At 43.3% G+C, this 18381-nt stretch overlaps 1 protein-coding gene across 26 annotated transcripts in view; it reads left to right on the top strand.

The window, feature by feature from the left end:
• Positions 1-18381, top strand: part of tcf7l2 (transcription factor 7 like 2) — a 106096-nt gene that overhangs the window by 72211 nt on the left and 15504 nt on the right. For 25 of the 26 annotated variants that reach the window (XM_013269466.3, XM_013269481.3, XM_013269480.3 and 22 more), the window contains one exon: positions 15983-16115. In XM_013269466.3, the coding sequence (XP_013124920.1) occupies positions 15983-16115 (133 nt within the window). Of the gene's footprint in view, positions 1-10432; positions 10591-15982; positions 16116-18381 lie in introns of those variants that run through there. The other variant, XM_025909621.1, reaches the window with a different exon arrangement.

The following is an 18381-nucleotide window of genomic DNA, read 5'->3' on the forward strand; positions in this document are numbered from 1 at the left end:
AATTGGAGTACGGATTACTTGAGTTTGGTTCAGTGCTTCTGATTATTTTTCCCAGGCTGAAGGGGACTGAGCTAAACCCCTAATACGGCCAGTACCCCTAAGCGCTCGTCTTTTTGAAGACACCAAACAAAAAAAAAAAGAAAAAAAAGTGGCCTCTGCTAGCGTTCGGCCCTCCGAGAATCGTGGTTAAGGGACATTATTCTCAGAATAGGCAATTAATTCCGCTGGCAACGATCGGTTCGAGCGACTTCCCCCACCGCCCCTCCAAATGCCCTCCTCTCCACCCTCCACTCGCCATTTGAAATGCTAACACAATGAAATATTTTTCTATTGGTCCATGTCCCTCGGCTAAGCCACCGCCGCGGGCAAAGAATTTCATCGACTGATGAGACCACAGGCATGCCCGATAAAAAGGTTAACTGTACGTGACACGCACTCCAAGTAGCCCGCGCTACCTTGAACTCTCAAGTTCTCTAACTTTTATTTGACTTTTTTATTGTTAGCGAGTGCGGGCTTGTTTGGCCCGGCGAAGCAGTTTGAAAACGGGGATAACGTGACGTTTTTCAACAAAGTAATTTTCTCGTTTTTTGATTGTGCTTTTTCTGGGTCGGCATTTTACAAGCGAGCTTCCATTGTCTGGTTATTCTTAGACAGATTGTTGTTGGGTTTTCTTGTTTTTTTTAATGAAACGGAAACGAGCTTTAATCAAGGACAGGATAGCTTTACTTGTAGTGTCGTGTTTCATACCGTACAACTGAGGAATATATTTGTCGGACAGTAATTATTCCCTATGAACATTACAAAGACAAATTTAATCTATTATTATTATGATTATTATTTTTATTGTTGTTATTGTTATTGTTTTTATTGTTGTGGTCTTCCATTGTTTTGGATTTTACCTCAGCTTGGCTTTGCTGTGTGTGAGAATAAAGAAAGATCCAAGATGGCACATTTCTTCCACCTTCAGGGGTAGGCAAGGTAGACTGCCAGAGAGTGGGAGGAGGATTCCAGGCTGTTTTCAAATTGTTAGTAAAAGATATATGGGCACAGAATAGGCATGGCTGCTGAAATACCCCCCAAAACCATCTTTCATGCACATAAACACACATGCATACACACCGCGCGCACGCACGCACACATACACACACACACACGGAGTGCTGTGCGAGGACTGAGGCAGGTGGCTCCCCATGGCTGCAGCTTCATGACAACATGCCATTAGAAATAGCAGGCCTGTTGATCAATCCTGCCGACATGACAGCTTCGCCGCGAGGCCTGGCTCTTTGAGTGCCGACGCCGCGGCAGCTCCCTCTCCCGTTTCTCCCCACTAATTGGTGAAGGTTTCTCTTATATATGCTTTTGGCACAGTGCTTTTTTTCTCCTCCACCTCCTCCTCCTTTTCTTCTTTTTCTCTCTCACTCTCTCTCTCTCTTTTTTTTTTGCTTTTTTAGCTTTCCATTCTCTCCCCCACCACCACCCCTTCCACCCCATTTTATCTCTTTCTCTTTTTCTGTCTTCCCTTCTTTAACATACTGTGATAAACAGACGCTATATATTACATAAATACACGCACACAGTATAGGTAGAGTATATATTCTAGATATGTTATATTTTTTTGTTTTTCAGTTTAACGTTGTCACAGTGGAAACGATAACTTTGGGTGAGATATTGCAAGTGGGTTGAGTAAAAGGAATGTGTGTGCCGCGGGCACTGTTCGTTCTGTATTTTTTGCGGGACTTTTGGAGCTGGGATTTGACATTGACTCTAGGCAATGTGCATCAGTACGAGATACACAATGGGGATCAACCAGAAAAAAAAAATTAAGTCTTTGTCAGGTGAAATGAAGGAGAAACTAGGCCTTTGATATAGTTGCATTTTTAATTGCATGGTTTGTTTTGACAATTTAGGCAATGATGCTAAAAATACTTTATCCGTAATAGAGTGACGCTGTCATTTACATTGTCCTCCTTTTTTTTTTGCTTTTCAGAAACAGCTGTGTAGCAGAATCCATATTTGTGTTTATTTGATTTATTACCTAATCCCTTTCTTTCCCATCAAACAGAATTAAGTTGCAAAACGTCAAAACAATAGTCAGGAAATGGCTGCGTGCTGCTTGCTGACTTCTCGCGGCGCACGGGGCTGCGTTCTAATTCCGCCAGCGTTTCGCCGGCACATCACTCTTAAACGCCACCCACTCTGAATCTCTCCCAACTAAATAAATGAGGGGGGAGATAAGCACACATTAAATGTTTAACTGTCTCGCATTTGTCATCTGTTTTACCCCTCTTAATTAAACAGACGCAGCTTAGCCCCGGCACTCCAAGTGCAGACACACTTGCGCGCAAGCGCACACATACACACCCCTGCCTTTGAGCACTGGAGCCTGAGTGCAAACACTGTCCTGCCGATGATTAATTTAGCCGTTAATATTTATTTTACTCGGTCCCGCTAAGTTAGCAGCTCAGTGGAGGGCAAACCTAAGTTTTGTAGGCTGTTTTGTTGCAAAATGATGAGAGGAAACAAATAGGATTTTATTTAGTTGTTGCTTTTTTTCTGTATTTATTTCCTGTATTTTGTCCTGTAATGTTTTTAGTTTGTGGAGAGGAGGTGGTGTTCTGTGGGCCGGCTGTGGTTTGTGTCTGCTTCGGTATATTGTAGTGATAAGAGTGCATGTTGAAAACATTAACTACTACCTCCACCCAGTGGCACAAAATGAAAAAAAAAAGGCAGGTGTGATTGGCAGCACACAATATTTAATGTAGTGGGAAGACTTGCCTTAAGCGAAGAGGGGGATGTATTCACCACACAATAGTACTGCTATCTTCCACTCTGCATTGTCTCTCTCATCGTCGACCTTATTACATGCCGTATTTGGCATGAAGAATCCCCTTCTTATCGACACTGAATTTTAATGCCATTGCGCTTAGATGGCCGCCTTAGTCTAGTTGTTGTTTTGACATCGTATTGCATTTTTTGGTGTTCGTGTGTGTGTGTGTGTGTGTGTCTGTGTTGCTTTATTATGATTTCTCGGTGAATCAGAAAAAACATCTGTCTGCACCACTGTGCACTACTGCGTTCTCGATTGGTGCGATTGAACACTGTGTGCCAGCGGTGCTTTGCCGGTTCTTGGGGCATCAACAGATGTGGAAAGGGAAAGAGAGAGCCGCAGCCCGGGCCCGGGATGAGTGGGAGAAGAGAGGAGAGTAGAATTGGGGGTTCCTCTGAAGCCCCCTCTCCAGATCCGAGGAGCGGAGCGGGGATCAAAGTGGCTTGTTTTATGTGGCTGGTGCAAGACTTTGAAGTCCCAGAGTCACCTACAGCACTCACTTCATCAAGTTCACTAGTGTCTTAATAGCAGATCAATAAATTTCAAAGTCAGAGAGTTAATTTGATACTAGCGCTGATGTGATCACGCTGGGCCACAGAGCTGGCTGCTCTGCTCACTTTCGTCTCTCTCTTCCCTTCTCTCCTCCTCACCTAGATTGGACCTGTTTTAGGCTCTCAACTTGAATTAATTCGCAGCGTTTGGTGCCTGTTTTCATAGACGGCCTTGTGTGAACACTTAATCAGTGTCTGTGCCCGTGTCACAACAATGAAAAAGATTGTTTTATTAATTGTAATTTAAATTTGAGTCATTCCCTTCCTTGCACTTATTTAAATTTAAAGAGATGTATGTTTAACATCTAAATTTCTTATGTTTTTAATTAGAAATGATTTATTAGTGTGATGCACATTTGAAATTTTAATTCTTTGATATTTTTTGCGATACGTTTTTAATTGAGATAATTATTTAAACCCACAATTAATTAGATTTTTTTTAACTAGGTTAGCTTCCTAATTTTATTACATTTATAATTTTTAGCTGATGAAATCAAACATTGAAAGATCTTGCAAATTAAGAGTTTCACATTTTTATACTAAATTGTATGTATGACACACATTTAGTTAGATTTCAGATTTAAAAGTAAATAAACTGGTAAAAAAGAAAAATCTAAAGAATTATTTCCAAATTTTTTTAAAAGCGACATCATTTAAAAAGTACAATAAAATAAGATACTGCCGCGCCGACGGCTTTTAGAGATCGGCCGATTCGGGATGAAGCAGCGCTTTCTTAAGCGCGCTATTCATCTCAGAGAAAACCAGCACCATCTGCATTCGGTGCCGTGATACCAGTGAGTTGGTGAGGCCGGATCGGCTCCTGGAGAACAAAAGGCCAATTTAGTATGTTCATCTAAGGGTTACTAATGGTATTAGGTAGCCGGCAGGGTGGTCGGCAGGGGCTCGGCGCTCCAAGGTGAGCCCGCAGCTTGACCCCTACACTCACACCAATTCACTGGGCTGCTGGCATTAGTGCCCCACATCTGCCATTTTTTTGTGCGACTGTGTCTGTGCTTTTTCGCTTTATTTTATGGTTGTGTTCTTCAGACGACAGAAAGTAACAGAAAATAAGTTTTAATTGGACCCGGTAAGAATTTGGCCGTTCCCCCGATTGAAATGATTGAACAGTGAAGAGTAATCAGATAATTGTGGGGAAAGGAAGGATGCTGCTGGGAAAGCTGGGCATGGTGTCGTTCAAAATTTACACTACCTAAGAAAAGTGTTTGGGTTTTTTTAAATCATGCAAAAGGTACTTTGGATAGAGAGGAGTGAAGAAGATGATGTGTCATCTGCTTAATTTTTCTAGACACGTGTTAGTAGCAGTGATATTTGTTGAGGTAAATATTTCAACAAGAGCTTTAAATTTACTAAACAATTCCGATGAGGATTTTCAGTGGAGAAATGAAACCGGCATTATTATTATCATTATTCAGATAATAATAAAAATTGTCACACATTCGATAAAGGTTTGGAAAATTGTGCCGGGAGCCGTAGTTGCTGGTTGTGATGCCGTTTCAGTGGAAAGCGGGCGGCGGAGCAGGGGAGAAAGCTCCGGGATGGAGCTGGTGCAGCGGGTGGTGCTGATGCAGGCTGCCTGTGTGGTCCTCAGCGGTCGGCGATCCGCCGGGCTCTGCCGAGAGAGCCGGAGGTCCCGGGTTTTAATTATTGTTTCATGTTAAATTTATCTCCAGCGACGCTCACTCTGAAGCGCATGCACGTCTTATTCTTTTCTATGATCAAAAGAAAAAAAGGTGAAATCCAGCTTTTATGTATTAATAAAAATAACTAAGAGAACAAATGTTTTCCACTCCAAAAAAAATATAAATCTTTGAGGTAAAATTTTGTCTCCTGTCATCGAAATTAGTTGTAATTTATAAATCCAGTGCTTAAAAGATTGTAGAAATTGAGCCGAAATATTTCTATATTCCTCTCCCCTTTTTTTTCTCGAGGTTCCTGCTGTTCGTGCACCATGAAATCTTGCTTCATTAAAAGTGTATTAATCTTGTCTCGTCTCATGGGAGGTACCTTAAGATGATGTTGTGTCTTTTTCTTTAAATTGTTGGAGGGGAAAAAAAAAAAATCTTCCAGATTTGGTCCCTGTCAGTCAGAAATAATTGTGTGCTTAATCTTGTCCCTGATGGATGACTTGGAGTTCAGCAATGGGCCAGCTCCAATGACAAATACAATATTAATATTCATTAACTGCTTTGACAATGCTAATTTTGATGCAGTAGTAAAGGGCCTTCCAAAGTTAGCGGCCAAAGCATCAGAGCTGAGCAAGGTGGCAAGATAATTTGTGCTGCTTTACTGAGCTGAAGGCTTTTAAAGTCTTAAGCAGGGGGAAAAAAAGGCTAGGTACCACAAACAAAATAAAAGAGAAAGGGAAAAAGTTCAGACGCATTGGAAACCAGGACTGTGGAAGTAATACGATCAAGAGACGGCTACAAAAATTTGACACCTCCAATGCTGCATCTTTGAGCAAATATTTTTTTTATTTAAACAAAATCTTGCAACAAAAAAGGAGCACAACATGGTAAGTCAGCACATTCTTGATTTTTCTCTCTTTTTCTTTTTGTTTAATCTTTTTGATCTTTTCAATTATCGCCATTTGAAGATCAATAGTAATTTTTTTTCTGCTGTGGTTAAAAGGCTCACAGCGGTGGTATAGCGGATGGTCGGATCACGGCTTTAAGAGTGGGCTTCCTCTCTTCAAGCCACCAGTTGGCCGGGTTGAATTTACTATTGCCAGCTCTCCTGAAAACCGTCCACAGCTTGTATCCATTTATTTGTATTTTTGGGTATTGTTTTAACTGCTGTTGTTGCCTTGTTGTCTGGCAGGTTTGACTTTGGAGTTGGGGCTCCTTTTCCCCCCTCAGTTGTCTTAAGAGAGTTCAGGCAGGAGAGTTGGAGGTGCAAAAGCTGCACTACAATGACAGGCTCTTTTGGTGATAAATGTCTGTTTTTTTTGTCTTTTGTGAGACTGTTTTTTTTTTTCTTCCCGGGGCTTCCTACATCAAAAATTGGGGCTACCGACGGGCAGGACTTAGGGGCAACGTGGCTGCAACACCACACACCCTTTGCCCTGGATCGGAAAGCTTTCTCTAGCCTTTTTTTCCCCTTTTTTCTGACACTTCTTCTGCCCGGCGTTTGTGTTTTTGATTTTGCATTTAATTTAGTGTGACTAGCAGTGAATGGAGCGTGGCTAGTTTTGGGGATTAATGACATGACGAGAGACACCCCGCTGCTTGAGTTTAGCCAAGTTAGGGCAACTCCTATAGACAGCACTCCACTACCTTTATGTCTGCCAAGCAAGCTGAATGAAAGCTTTTCTTTCTCGCCCTCTTTTTGTTGTTCTTTCAACTTATCAAAGAAAGAGAGATGGACACAAAAGAGCTTATTAGGGGGGATATGAAGATGGGCAAGGGGTAAAGAGGGAGTCCCGGACAGACGCGGAGAAGAGCAGCGCAGCCTCTGAGTGTGCGTTTGAATGCGTGAGGTGGCTGAGAGTGAACAGCCAGCTCTGGCCGCTTGCTCGCGGTCCTTCCCCCCCGCTCTGGGACCCGAAGGGCTGCCGTCCTAAAGTCGCTCCAGCATTACCTTGGCTGTCGCCCGGTCCTCCGGCCGCTGTCTTATCGGCTTAACCCATCGGGCTTTAGCGAGGGGCTGCCGTAGATGAGGTGCTGCCCCCCAGTGGATTAGTGGCTGACATGGTGGTGGGAGTCTGCTTGGAGTCTGTGCACTACCATGAGTGCCAGCATGCTTGTTTTAACCAGGAACCGAGCAGCATCTCAAATACAGCTCTTTTAAATGGTAAGACTTTTCAACATTTTAATTACAGCTGTGCTTAATTTTCTGGTGCTTGTTTGACTTTAAATATCATGTTTTGATTGAATCTATCCGTGGATATTTTTCTGTGCTCCATTTGGCAATTTATAACACTTATGTTGCTAAGTGACAGATTGACAATTTGGATAATGAAAGGCACTGTTTGATTGCTTTGTCCTGACAGCCTGACAGGGGTGCATTATTCTAACACATCAAACCAAATACGATTCTTATTTATTGTGTGCTTTAAAAAAATAAAATGCTGCTGTTTTACGTTTTAATTCATGCATGCTGTTATTCGTATCGAATCAGTTTTAAAATATATATTTTATTGACGTTTTAATTTAAGTAAATCTGATCGCCGCTCACATCTGCTGTTCTCGTTCTTCTGGTAATATTAAAAAAAATCAGAGTCAATATTTAATTTGGATTTTGTGTGTTTAAAAGAATTTCAATTTTTTTTACTCAAATAGAATTTTTGGGAAATATCATAATTATACTGTAATTATTATAGTAATTGCTGAGGACTTTGAAGTTGGTGCTCGTGCATTTTGCCTCCGATTGTCGTGATTTATCAGAGAAAACAATGAACTGCTAAGGTCATAGGTTGTTTCATTTCCTTGTTTTGTAAAACTTTTTGTCCGTCATTCTTTTTCTTTTCTTTTTTTCCCCTCGCACACTTTTCGGTCTCGTGCGAACATCTTAGACAGTCGAATAAAAAAAAGAGGGTTTTTAAAAGTTTTTTTTTATCCTCCCTGTGCTCTCTTGTGTTGTGGCGTTGATGCCATTGTGGCTGGATGATTGGGAGCTGTCCATCACTTGCTGGCAAACTGGCAGTTTACTTAAGAAAGTGCACGTGGGACAAAAGGAGATGGCAGGAGTGTGGCGGGGCGGCTGAATGGAGGGAGGGCAGGCAATTAGCCACCGCCTTGTCGGAGCTCTTTTACTTGTCAAGCTGGAGCCCCGGCGCTATTGTTCAAGTTGTGTAAAGGACATTCCCAGGGCTTTGTTTTGGCTTTAAGGGCCTCAGGACTGCCTGCTGCAGGCCAAGGGAAGAGCAGGGTCCTAACAGCGGCACAGAGGCTGAGCGAGTGCAGGAGAAAAAGAAAGCGAGAGCGTATTTTGAGGAAAACAAAGTCTCTGTTGTATTAAGAAAAAAAAAAAAAACTTTGCAGTTGTTTCTGTTGCCAGCTTTTAAAATGCTGTAATGAGAAACATTCATGTTTTCATTTCTCTGATCTCACTTCCAAAAAAAATAATTATTGCTTGTTTCTACATTTCCTAAATTTTCTCACTGTAGTTAAACTTTAATTTTTTTTATTGATATTCTTATTTAGGTCACGTAAAAAAAAATAGAATAAATGTGACATTCATTCTATAAATATTTAATTTGTCATGGTTCTTATTCAGGTTCAGGTGGTTAGATAATTAAAGAAAGGCAAGCCTAATTATTATTATAGAACGCAAAATTTAAAATCTCTTTAAAAAGTTGGACAGCTTGACTTATTACTTTAAATAATTAATTTGTTGCAATAAAAAAGAAATTTTCCTCAACATGTAGCATTTTTTTGTTTCTTCTCAGTTTATTAAACATTTTTTTTAATATTTCCTCTCCTCTTTTTTTCCTCAGTCATGTTAGGATGACCAAAATATTTTTGGATATTTCATTTATTTATTTATTTATTTTATTGCTACACCCAAAACTAAATAAATAAAGCGAACAAACAGCATTGCAAAATTCTGGAACGTTTTTATTTTCTTTTTTTAAATAATAAATGAAAAGTCTCGTTTGAAGGATTTCCCTTTTAAATGCATCTCGTCTATTTCTGCAGTGGATGGCACATCTTTTGAATTGCTCGGAGGGGAAAAAAAAATCTTGACCACACAAAGCTTATTGTTTGGTTTCAGTATTCAGAAGAATAATGGTCTTGAAGGTGAAATAGTTGCAAAGAAAAAGGAGAACAGGCAAGAGAGGGCAGTGAGGAGGGGCTCGAGGCCTTGTTCACATGAACCTTGAATTGAGTTGGAAGGAGGGAGGAGGGGGGTTAAAAGAAGAATTGTTCTCCACTCTAAGGTATTGTTTAGAGGAAAAAAAGTAGAGCGGGGTGGAGGACAGGAACCAAAAAAAAAAGAGAAAGATTGCAACGAAAGGTGCCACGTCTGTGTCAGAGTGAAGACTTTCTCTCCCTCTCCTTGGTTTCTCCCCTGGAAAGTGGGCATGAAGAGGGGACTGTCAGCATCACACAGATAAAGTGACTGTTGGCCACACTTTGCTGAGCCTGCCCTCCCTTTGTGGATGTTGTTGTGTCTTGTTCCTTTTTTTTTTCCACTTTCTATCTCTCTCTCTCTCTCCTGCTCTCTCTCTCCTCTTTGTCTCCATCTCTCGCTTTGCTCGCTTTACCTTGTAGCCAAAGCTTTTCAAGCTGCCAGTTCGTCTCTGGGCATCCTGGAGGCACAGCAGAGCCCACACACATACACACACATACTCTTAAGAAACACATACACAGACCCAACGTACAGCAGGGATTTGGGTAATAACTGATTTGGTGTGTATATGTATGTGTGTGTGTGTTTGTGAGTATTTTTTTCTGGAGTATAGCTAGTGGGAAGACTACTGCAGTGCTGAACAACTGCTCAGAGTAATTTTTCCTTCTCTCTGTCCACATTCTGGCTTTCACTTCTTATACTTCTTGTCACCGGCATCAACACTTTCTCTGACAAAGAAGAGGAGACTGCTGGCCGCAAAGAGCAAGTGCTTCTGTGGTTAGAGTGAAGGATTTTGGGGGATTTTCTTTCCTCTTTTTTTTCCTCCTTTTTTTTTTTGAGCAGGCAGATGTGGGTGGGTGGGTGGATGGGTGGAGAGGATTTGGTGACTGTGTGTTTATGGGGGGGAAACTAGGCCTCAGACCCTGAGCCTGCTCTAGACACGTCAGGAGACACACGCACTCTAATGTCAAAAACCTGAGGGAACAATGGTCAGCTGGCTGCGACACCAAAGCGAGGGGGGACGATAAACACACATGCACACTCGCGCCACACATGCCCGGCAATACACTCGCACACAGTGGAGGAAGGAGTCAAGACAGGAACAGACAAAGGAGGAAGAGAAGAAGTGAAGGAGAGGAGCGGCCAAGGAAAGCGAGAGGGCTTTTCCCCGGCGTAGACGGGGAAGGAGGAGCTGGGGGGGGCCAGGTGGAAGAAGAAGGAGGAGGAGGAGGAGGAGGAGAAGGCAGGGGTGGGGGTGGGGGTGGGACCGAGGGGGTCATGTACCCACGGGATGGAGCTCCAGCCGGGCCGGAGGAGACGGGAGCCAAGGCAGGAGTCCTAGGCCCCGGGCTCTCTCTCCTCCAGCAGGTGGGCTGCTGGCACCTCAATCTGAGCAGCTGGGTGAGTAACGCAGCAGTGCTCCCCTGCTTCTTCGCTGTCTCTGCTTTTTCTTACCACTGAAGGGTTTTAACATTGTTTTGACAGGCTGCTGTTGTGGTGCAGGCCGGTTGTAGATAGGTGAGGGGAAAGGGAGTGGGGTTTTTTTAGCGGGGGGGGGGGGCAGGGAGGGTGGGAGAGAGAGTTGTGGTCACTTGATTTTTTTTTTTTTTTTTTGAAGCCTGTTTTGAAAACTTGTGCGTTTTTGTGTGCTTGTGTATGTGCATGCCTGAGCTAGATCCAAGACCAGTATCCCAAATATTTTTATTTATTTATTTATTTGTTTTTTGCCACACACTTACGAGCATAACTTTCAAGCCTACGTAATAAACGTTATAAACAATGTGCTTAAATTAATTAAAAAGGCAACAGACGTGATTCTCTCAAGAGGAGAATTATTTACTTGATAATATTTGATCAAACTCATGTCTTAGCTGTGAAATGTAAAATAAGATTTGGGGCAACCTCACAGATTAACATATTCTTTTGTTAATGTTGCCTTCCAATTCAGATTCTAATTGCTCGGCTTTCTGCTGAAATTCTTAGGGACTGATTGCATTTCAAAAGGCACAGTTCAGTCTGGCTCTTAACGCCGTCATACAATATCACCTCTCAGAGAAGCCTCCTTTAACTCAGGTATGGGAGTTCAAGAGGCTGTTTACACTGAAAAGGAAGGGGGGAAAAAAAAGCTTGAACACACGTGTGTCTAAGAGGATGATTTGTCTTCACAGAATACAACAGCTCTACCAAAATACCACTTCATATTTAAGCTATTTGTGCGCAGTTTTATTTATCTGTGACATATCAGAACATGTCCTTTCTGCGATTCTATTTGATGTGCCGACTATCAAAGATGGGAAGCAGAAGGAAAAAAATAAATGATGACGAATGACTTGAGTGTTAGTGAAGAGAGCAGGAGGAAGGGGAGCAAAGGCTCTGGCCCACATAATATTTTTGTTCAGCGCTCTGATCAAGCAGTCAGCATGTCACTGCAGCAAAGTGAATAGATTAACTTTTAAATATACTGTGGTCTCGGGAGCCTCTTGCCCTCGGAGACGCATCTTCTCTGCAAGAGAAAACTGATCAACACCTCCATATCTGCTTTTTAAATCACCCCCCCTTTACAATCCCCAGGTTCTTAATATTATGAGGAGTTTTCTTCTTCTTTTTCTTCTTCTGCTTCTTCTTCTGATTAACCAAAAAATTATTATTTTTGAAATGTAGCAGAGTTTTAATCAGCATGTTATGCTGGAAGGTCATGGCTTTGATAAGCCTGTAATTTGTCAGAGCATTTCATATTCCATCGCTGCTAATCTCTAAGTATTCCTTTAGATTGTCTGCTTGAATCTGAGGATTGATTTGGCTGAGTGCTACGAGGACTAGCGTGTGTGTGTGTGTTTGAACATTCATTGGTATGATATGGCGTTTGCTTAGAGATTAATATCTGTAGCCTGGAGGGGGCACTCTATGCCTCCCAAAGGAAAACTAATTGTGTGTAAACAGATTTCAGCAGGACAGCATCGATTGATACCAGATGATTAGATTAGTGGCAGCACCGTTTGTACTTTGTTTCTTTTTTTTTTGTTTTGTTTTGCTTTATATCAAATCATGCGCACACACACATTCACCCCCCCAGCTTCCCACTATTGCTGTTGTGTTGTTTTCTGTGTGGTGTCACTCCATGTGATTTGGATTCCGGCCACTTGCATGTTCTGGGAGAGGCAGTGTGCTCTGGCAGCTTTTTCTGCTTGCTTTGGAATTTGGAGGACCCCAATCCATCACGCCACTGTCATCCCCACATCCCTCACCCCTCTCTTCCCGGTCTCCCTTCCCTGCCCCGGCCTCACTACAGCTCATTAGCGCCCCGCAAGCTGTTGTGACAACTCATCATATCATGACATGAAGCAGGGAGACAGAGGCTCTAGCCCCCTGCCCAGCCACCCACTGGGCCCACAAGGTCGCCACCTTCACATTTAGGGCTCAAATTGGCCCTGCAAGGTCCCACCAGGCGGAAATGCAAGGCCAACAGCTTTTTCCTGTCCGGCCTCCACCTCTCTGTCCCCCTCCCTTTGTCTTACTCTGTCCTGCTGTCACTTTATTCCCCCCCTGATTTCTCCTGTACCCCTTCTCCCTTCCCAGAGGTCTGACATCTGAAAGGCTTTGCACTGATGGAAGTTACCAGTTAGTATATATGTTATACATAGTTTTTATTTATGCACTTGCTGAGATGGATTGAATTTGCAGGAAGAGGCTGATTATGACCCTATTAAAACATGCAGGCTTCCTGTGAGCATTTTAACCTCACATCTGGAAGAAAGAGGAGCGGATCAGAATAAAAAAAAGAGCCAAGGCGATATTAATAACACAATCAAACGCCAACAACTGCTGCTTCTGTTTGTGTCTGCTGGGTGGATTTCAGCAGCAGGTGCCATATCTGTGTCCTGGATGTGGAAAGAGTAAACGTGCTCACTGATGTTCGCGCAAGAGGGTGCCCTTAAATTTTACTTCAGGCTGTTTTGAATGCGAAATCTCTTTCTCGAGCTCGGGAATCAGCTCGTCACATCTGCAGAGCGGCGCGTCCGTCTCCTGCTATATTTGTTTATTTTCACGACATAGGTGGTGGGAAGGATGCGAGTCAGCGGGGGTGTAGGGGCAGGAAATGCTCTTTTCTTTTTACCCCTGGCTTTTGTGGAGCAGGGAGAGTAAAGCCTCCCACGTTGCCTGCTTTTTGTTTCCCTGTGTGGGCCCTGTGCGGCTGAAGCACCCAGCAGCCTGCCAGACGAGTCCTGGGCCTTGCATTGTCCCACAGTGGGCCACAGGGCAGGTGCTTGGCCTCTTTTCCGCAAGGGACCACCGGGTACTGCCTTGACGTCAGCAGGAAGTGAAGTGATTATGATGATCGCAAAAAATGCAGAGTGTGCGTATTAGCTGATGGAAGGAGGTCCATATCAGCTGACTGATTGATGTAAGCAGGATGTAGATAACACAGTGGGGCTAGTTTGACCAATCCTCAAACTGTAAAGGCTTCTTTTAAAGAACCTACCTTTAAAGTCTTGCAACAAACACCAAAACTTGAGTTTATGTTACAGTGTCCTTTTTCTGCCTTCACATTTTTCCACCTCCAGCGGGCAGTTCAGCCTACTGCTATTTGCATCACTCTGAGCTTTTCAGGAAAAAAAAATGAGGACACTCTTATACCACAAGTGACTGTGATGTAAATCGCCTGCCCTTTACTTCTCTCCCTCCCTCTTAGTCCCATACACACCCTCTCTAACACCCTCTGTCTAAATGTGGACTCAGTGGATGGGCATTTTGAACTGTCTTCTCAATGGCCGGGGTCCCTGGACAAAAGAACTCATTTAAATGGCCACTAAAGCTTTTTCAGCGCAGAGAGTTGAAGAATTGACAACATTCTTTCACATCATTACCCGAGGGAGGAGCGGAGAGACGTGAAGGAGGTTAGGAGGTGAGCGATGAGGTGGTGGGGATGGGGGGACAAAAAGAGGGAGAGAGGGAGAGACCGAGGCCATCTTCTAGCATTCAGCTGCCGACTCATCGGCCACATTCAGCAGCTGCCATAACCTCTATCACGATTGTTTTTTCCACCTTTTTTTTCATCCCTCTATTCTGGGTGTGCAGATCAGATAAGGATTCCCTAAGCAACAATGAGTGCCTTCGTTTGTGTTTCTTTTTAACGAATCCCATTCCATCTATCCACCCCTCCAACCCTGACACACAAACACACACACCCGCCCCAAACCCTCTCTCCCTTTTCCCCTCCCTAGCCTTTTCAGCTCAGGGCTGTGAATGAGTCCCAGGAGTCTCTCTCTGCCTCCCTGGAGTTCTGCTGGGGTTCATTAATCTTTCATTGGGACCTCGGCAATAGGGAATGCCCCCCACCCCTCTTCCACACACACTCTTCCCACTCCCCCAGCACTGCCTTTATAGAATAGAGGTCTAGATGGCCATGCTTGTACTGACCATGCAGATAGACAGCTTTAACTACCCAGTGAAAATTTAGCACGGGACTCTGAATGGGCTGTTGGTGCATCAGGGTCTCACACGGACACGATATTAACTTCAGCCTCAAAAAGACTGGGCGGATGATTAGTTTGCAGCATTAATCTCTGCTCACATTTGTCTTGCCCTGGGCCCGTAGCTTTGCATTTGTATTGTCAATGAGCACTGGGCAGCTGAGTATCTTATGCATGTATCCCCCCCCACACACACACTCCTTCTCCTCCCCTGCCAACATCTAGTCCCATTAATGTTTTTCAAAGTCTTTTGGAAATGTGCCACAGTGGAGCTTTTTTTTTTCTTTCTTTCTTGCATGGGTTAAAGTCACTAATGAGGGTGTGTGGCCTACGAGAGAACAGACTGAACACACACATACGCACGCAAGCAGCTTGGTGTCTTACTCCTCTCCCCCTGAACATATCATCCATGTTATGATAAGCCTGATTAGTGCTGCTTCTTTGACTGCTGAGGGCAGGATAAGGATGTGTGGGTAAAGAGGCGAGCACAGCCTCTGCCACCAGCCTAATCTACAGCAGAGCTCTAATCTGGTTATCTTGTGGTTGGGGACTGTGTGTATTAGTCTGTCCCCAGCCCTGGCCTGATGAGAGGGGGGCTGAGCTCCGGTTAACACAGGGGCCCACAGCAGCACACCCCTAAAGCTCAACTGTAATCTTTGGGTAATTGAAAAAAAAAAAAGGGGGCCTGCGCCACTTAGAAGCACAAAGAGAAGATTACATAGCTAAAACTAATTTGGCAAAAATGCAGAAATGGATTTACGGCCCCACCTCTTCTCTCCTAACCCTTTTATTACAATACACCCATACCCTCCGTGAACCGGGGCCCTGGGGGAATAGATAGAGGGAAGGGGATAGCAGGAGGAGGCTCGAGAGCTGAGCGGAGAGCTGCTAATGACTGTGGATTTACGCGCGCGCTCCCTTGATTTTTGTGGTTTACAGATGATCGATTACTTCACTTACAACCGCGGTTAAAAGTGCCTCATCACACATCAAACTCAAATGTGAACAGGCAACCCCACAAGCCTCTTAGATTGTGTTACCGAATTCCAGAGTGACACCACAGAAGTGTTTTTAATTACAAACCATGCTATTTTCACTGTGGTTTGGTGGTTTGGCGCCTTGAGTGTACCCAGAATTTGATAGCTCTTCTTTGGAGAACTTTCAAGTTGTAACTCTATGGCAGGCGCCTGCAATCTTTAACTCACATCCCAAATATTAACATCCTCGCCTCTTTTTTTTCCTCTCTCTCCCATCCTTTCCTCTTTCTTTATCCCTGTCCATCTATCTTTCTCTGTATCCTCCTGCTCTCTCTTGTCTCTCAGTCTAATAAGGTTCCAGTGGTACAGCACCCCCACCATGTGCACCCTCTCACGCCTCTGATCACCTACAGCAATGAACACTTCACACCGGGGAACCCCCCACCTCACCTACAGACAGACGTGGATCCCAAAACAGGTACGGTCCAGAGCGTTTTCACACAAGTTTAACTGGCGTGCGGAGACTTGTAATCGAAATGGAGACGGGCGTGTTTGAATTCTGCTCAAAACACCTTCAGAATTAAGTGCACTTGTTTTCCAAAAGCGTCAGGATGAACCTCCCGAAAACCCAATTATGTTCCGAACAAATTAAGAATAAGTCTCAAGGGGTGAAAAAACACATAAGCTTCTCTTCTTTGATAAGGACCCACAGCTCTTTGAACAGTATGTAGTCGTGTTCTTGTCACACTTTCAATGCAGGTAATGTGAAAAAGAATGAAACAAAAAAACCCTTATTTTATCCATTAATTGCTCATTTGATGACTTCATAAACATGACTAGCACTGTTTACAAGATACTTAATGTAGGACAAGGTCAGCTCAAGTGCTTCTTATTGAAAACTGCTGCTCTAATCTGTTTCTGATTGATTCAGCCATCAAGCTCACTAAAATCGTTTGGTTTTGATTGAGGGGGGTAAAAAAAGGGCCTTGCATTTTAGAACAACAACCTTGCAGAATGCCTCGTAAACTTCTCGTTAAACGTGGAATTCAGTAAACAGCCACCGCTCTAATTGCCAATGCTCAAAATAATACTGCCACTGTAGAGGGAGCTCTTTACTTTTAAAGACCAGCAAGCGCACAGTTTTCAACTAAGTGCACAAAACTCCTCAGTATGAAAGATTTACACAGACTTTTACAGGTTTTCTCCATGCCTGCTTTGTAGCCTGTTGATCCTGCAGTCAGTGTCCATGTTTATACCCACAATTCAGTCTCCTACATCCATTCAGTGCACTTTTTTTTTTAAGCAATTTCATTCATTTCCACGAGCATCTTGACCCAGCACTTAATTTTGCTAACTGTCATTCAGCCCGTCCTTTCAGGTTAATGCATTTTCAGTGTGCTGAATAATTTCATGCTTTTCAGAGGTCTCTGGTGGATTCACTTAGTGTTTTAGGTAATAATGTTCCCTTATTATGATGGCCCTTACAAAGGGGAAATAATGTGCCAGCTGCTGTTTAATGTAGTGCTTAATGGGGCTGCTTAATTGGGCACAGTGTTTAATTAATTAATGAGCTATATTAGGTCTTGAGCGCTGGGTGGCGATGGGATAATTTTCCACAGGCTTTCTTTTTTTTTTAATAGAACTCGCTTTTGTTATAACTGTACTCCCAAGAAAAGTTTCCTGCTTTGGAAAAAAGAGTCCATGCGTACCAAAATTCCTCAAGAGTCAGATCCTGGATGAGCTAAATCAGCTGGGAACAAACACCAGCAGAAGCCAACGTCTTTAATCTATGAAGATTCATCTGGGTTTACGTTGGCTTTGTTACCACAGGCCAAAATACCTGAAGCATCAGCTGGATGGGCAAAAGCAAGCTGTGTGGAAGAAACGCACATCAGCCAGCCAAAAAAAGAAATAAATAAAAAATGTCCCCCAGTTCCTGGTCTGCTGCACATAAACCCCTCCCTGCCACGCTTTTACACTTGTCTAGTGTTCCCTGTTTCAAGTTTGTCATGAGAGAGAAAGTTATTTTTACAGCCGGCTGTGTACGAGACCTTTTCAAGGCATTCGTTCGGGGCAGCTTGTCGATGCAGCTCCTTCGCCTGTCAGCTGCCACAGAGAGTAAAGGCAACACCGTGGATGCTGTGATTGCTCGGCGATGCCCTCAAAAAGAGCTGTCCTTAAATTGGACATCTTTGTCACCGTCGGTGGGTGAAAAACAAAATTTGCTGCTTGTTTTATGCTAAATCTGAAGATCAGTTCAACGAATGGAGACTGATGATCCGATATTGGGGTCCGATCGTCACTGCGTTGTACTTCTGGTAGCATCGAATGTAAAGCTAATCGACTGTTAATCTGATTTAAATCCAGAAATATTGAGGTGAACTTGGAAAAAAAGGAAGCCCTTAATTGCTTTGTTTATTCATGTATGTAATATCTACACCCATACAGCGAGGACTGTCAGCGTAAATCAGCAGGCAGATTCAACTGCTAGCCCCATATTGGCAGCTCTTTGATCAGACAGAAAGCTTTAATTATGATACTATGTTTTGTTAACTTCTAAACCTCAGTCATTTTATATCATTAATCTTCTGAGCCACCAGACAAATGTGACAAGAATCGTGTTGGTGTTTTCTCCTCACCTCTCTTCCCCTCTGCCTCTTCCAACACACTGTGTCGCTGTGCCGCCTCAAAGGCCTTTGATCAGGAAGTGTGATTTAGCACTGTGTACATTCGATGCAACAAGC

Source organism: Oreochromis niloticus, linkage group LG8, assembly GCF_001858045.2.
Source record: "Oreochromis niloticus isolate F11D_XX linkage group LG8, O_niloticus_UMD_NMBU, whole genome shotgun sequence".
NCBI classification, from domain to species: Eukaryota; Metazoa; Chordata; class Actinopteri; order Cichliformes; family Cichlidae; genus Oreochromis; species Oreochromis niloticus.